The 3,355-nt window shown below is 35.8% G+C and overlaps 1 protein-coding gene across 1 annotated transcript in view; it reads left to right on the top strand.

The window, feature by feature from the left end:
* Positions 1 to 2,575: 2,575 nt before the first annotated feature.
* Positions 2,576 to 3,355, top strand: part of ENTPD3 (ectonucleoside triphosphate diphosphohydrolase 3) — a gene marked incomplete at its 5' end in the record, with an annotated part of 6,972 nt that continues 6,192 nt past the window's right edge. The window contains 2 exons of the mRNA XM_008591946.1: positions 2,576 to 2,882; positions 3,048 to 3,158. Coding sequence (XP_008590168.1) covers positions 2,576 to 2,882; positions 3,048 to 3,158 — 418 coding nt within the window. The remainder of the gene's footprint in view (positions 2,883 to 3,047; positions 3,159 to 3,355) is intronic.

Raw genomic sequence — 3,355 nt, 5'->3', positions numbered from 1 at the left:
AGAAAGTACATACTTATGGTAAAAATTTCAAACTATACAAAAAGGTGTTAAAGTGAAAATGAATGCCATCCCTGGTCACAGCTTGATGTGCTGTTCTTCTTCACTTTCTAGCTCAATGTACAATTTCTTTTCTTTACTGTTTAATATCCCGTAATTTGTCAACAATTCCCTTCCTGGTGGACAGCAGGCTATGTCCTGTTTTGTTGCTACAACAACAATACAGTAAACCTTCTTGCATGTATAAACTTATGGACTAGTGATTTTACTCCTGTAAGATAGGGTCAAGGGATAGCTGTATTTTTATTTAAATGAAAAAACAGGCAATCTTCCAACAAAATTAAAACCATTCAGATTCCCGCCAATGTTGTGATGACTTTTTGAAATCTTATAACTTCAGGTATTTCAATAATAGGTACTTAGATAATGAGGATCTGTTTCTGGATTTTCTGTTCTGTTCTGTATATCCATTTTTCCATTCTTGAGCCAATATCATATTGTTCTACTTGCAATAGTTTGTTTTTGTAATCTCAGATGTTTATTTTGAACTTCAAAATTATTTTAAGAAGTAACAAAAGAAGTTTTTCATTGAGACTGTGATTGCACTTGCATTGATTTATATGTTAATTTGGTAAAAATGTTTACTAATGATATTAAGATTTTCTCTCCAGAATTGTAACGTGTATTTCCATTAATTTAGTTCTTGGTTTGTATCCTTCGATAAAATTTATAGTTTTCATCATTTGTCTTGTTCCTTTGTTGTTAAATATAGTTTCTTTGTGTGTGTTTCTAATACTTTATCACTATCGAGAATAGTTTTTAATCACTGTTTTTTCCCAATATTAACTGGTTTTACTCTGAGAACAGATTAGGCTGTAGTTTTCTAGTAGACCTTTCTCTCTGAAGCCCATTGATTGACCTTTTTGTGACAGTGCCCTGCAAACACTAAGTTTAGTGAAGATTGTTGAATGTTGAGTGCATGAACTTGGCAAACTGGCAAATTATACTTAAGGAATGCCATGACAAGTAATTCAAAGGCAAAAGGAAGAGAACTAATATTTACTGAGCTTCTTCTCTGGGTCAAGCCAGAGATGATTTATACTATTTCAATCATTTAAAAAGTATAAGTCAGACTTGGAGGTAGATACTAAATAACCAGTTTATTGATGTGATTTTTTTTTCTTTCAACCAATATTTCAGCCATAGGGTGACCCAGATATGATATATTACAAATCAGATATAACAATTTTTGAAAATTATACATTTTTTTTCACACCATTGAGGCAGAAAGGAGCCTATTTGCCTCCTCCTCAGTCATATCAAGATCTTTCTGGAAGACACTCATGTGAGTTATGTTGGATGAGTGTTATAGGATTCTGTGCAGAATCCTGTCACTGACCTTTGTAAAACAATTGTATTATTTTGATGTGTATCTCAATTTCCTCATCAGTAAAATGAAAAGATTGGACTAAATATCTGAGTTAAGACTTTACTCTAGGGGAAGGTGTATGTCTTAGTGGCTTTGAAATTGAACAGAGTTCAAATCTAATTCCTTAGAAAAGAGAGTCCATAAATAGAATCAAATATAAATAAATCAAAAATTATTTATAGCATGAGATAAAGAGAGTATTTTGCGCCAGTAGATAAGAGATTAAATAGTCATCTGGAAAAAGTAAAGTCAGGTTCCTACCTCAATTTTTATATCAAATAAATTGCAAGTTGATGAAAAATTTATGTGTAATAAGGACATTATTTGTTTATAATGGCAAAATGATTGGGAACAACCTCAATGTTCCTCTAGAGGGTATTCCTTAAATAAACTATGGTTTATTTGTACAGTGGAATACTATGCAGCTACTAAAAAGAGGAGCCACTCTACATGTACAATGAATGGGAAGATCTCAAAGATATATTTCTAGTGAGAAAAACAAGGGGTAGAACAGTGTATATAAAGTGCTACCATTTATAGTTTAAGAAAAAGAAAGGGGGGGAAATATGTTTGCATGTATGTACAAGATCTCTGGAACGATACACCAAAACTGGCTATACTGGTAGAACAGTGTATATAAAGTGCTACCATTTATAGTTTAAGAAAAAGAAAGGGGGGGGGGAGGAAATATGTTTGCATGTATGTACAAGATCTCTGGAACGATACACCAAAACTGGCTATACTGATTGCTTCCAGACAAGGGTCTAGTGGCTGGAAGTGGGCGGGAAGGGAACTTCATTTTCATAACATGTTTATTTGTACCTTTTGGATAGTTTGCTAGGTGTAGATAATATTCCATTCAAAGTGATATATTAATCTGAAGATACCTGTTTTCTCACCAAAATGGAGTTCATAAAACCTGCTTCGTAGGGCTTTTATAATGGCTGGATCAGATAGAACCTAGCGTAGTAGCTGGTACAGGGTAACTGTCACACTTATCTCCCTTTCCTGCTCCTATTTGAGTTACCTAGACAACCTGGGATCAAGCGCACACTGACACAGATGGCATTCTTTCAGTTTCTCTCTTGGCATTGGAGGGTAGTGATAGTGAGAATCTGCAAAAGGGACATAGCTGATCGTCCACAAAAGAGTGGTTTCTAATACCTCACTCTTGTATCTACAGAATTCTACTACCAAAACTGATCTCACCAACCCCTGTTACCCTCGGAATTATAGCACCAACTTCACCATGGGCCATCTATTTGACAGCCTGTGCACAGTGGATGAGAGGCCAGCAAGTTATAAGCCCGATGACATCATCACTTTTGAAGGAACTGGGGACCCATCAGTGTGTAGGGAGAAGGTGGCTTCCATATTTGACTTCAAAGCTTGCCATGAACAAGAAGCTTGTTCCTTTGATAGGGTTTATCAGCCAAAGGTTAAAGGGCCATTTGTGGTAAGAGCAAAACCCACTGAAAGATTGCTTTCTTTCCCCTCTCGAATATTTACTGTCTCTCTTCTGCTGACCCGTTTGTTACCCACTTCATTATTCCCCATCCTGAAACCTCCATATTATAACCCATTCTGAGAACTAATTTCCTTCTGTACTACTTACTTACAGGCTTTTGCAGGATTCTACTACACAGCCAGTGCTTTAAATCTTTCAGGTAGCTTTTCCCTGGACACCTTCAACTCAAGCACCTGGAATTTCTGCTCACAGAATTGGAGTCAGGTCAGTATTTAAAAAGAAAGGATCAATGTCAACACAAAAAAGTATAGCAGACTATATTCCATTTGTATGCACGTGTGTATAGTCTGAATTTGGCCTTTAGGCTCTTCAACTTCCACCACATGTATAAAATGGGGGCAAAAATGGAATGTACCTCGCACATGTGTTGTGAATTAATGTTATGATCACACGCACAGTGG

This window comes from Galeopterus variegatus, unplaced genomic scaffold (genome assembly GCF_000696425.1).
Source record: "Galeopterus variegatus unplaced genomic scaffold, G_variegatus-3.0.2 Scaffold7420, whole genome shotgun sequence".
In the NCBI taxonomy this organism is placed as follows: domain Eukaryota; kingdom Metazoa; phylum Chordata; class Mammalia; order Dermoptera; family Cynocephalidae; genus Galeopterus; species Galeopterus variegatus.
Note: the sequence above shows the minus strand (reverse complement) of the source record. Positions and strands in the feature narration are given on the sequence as shown.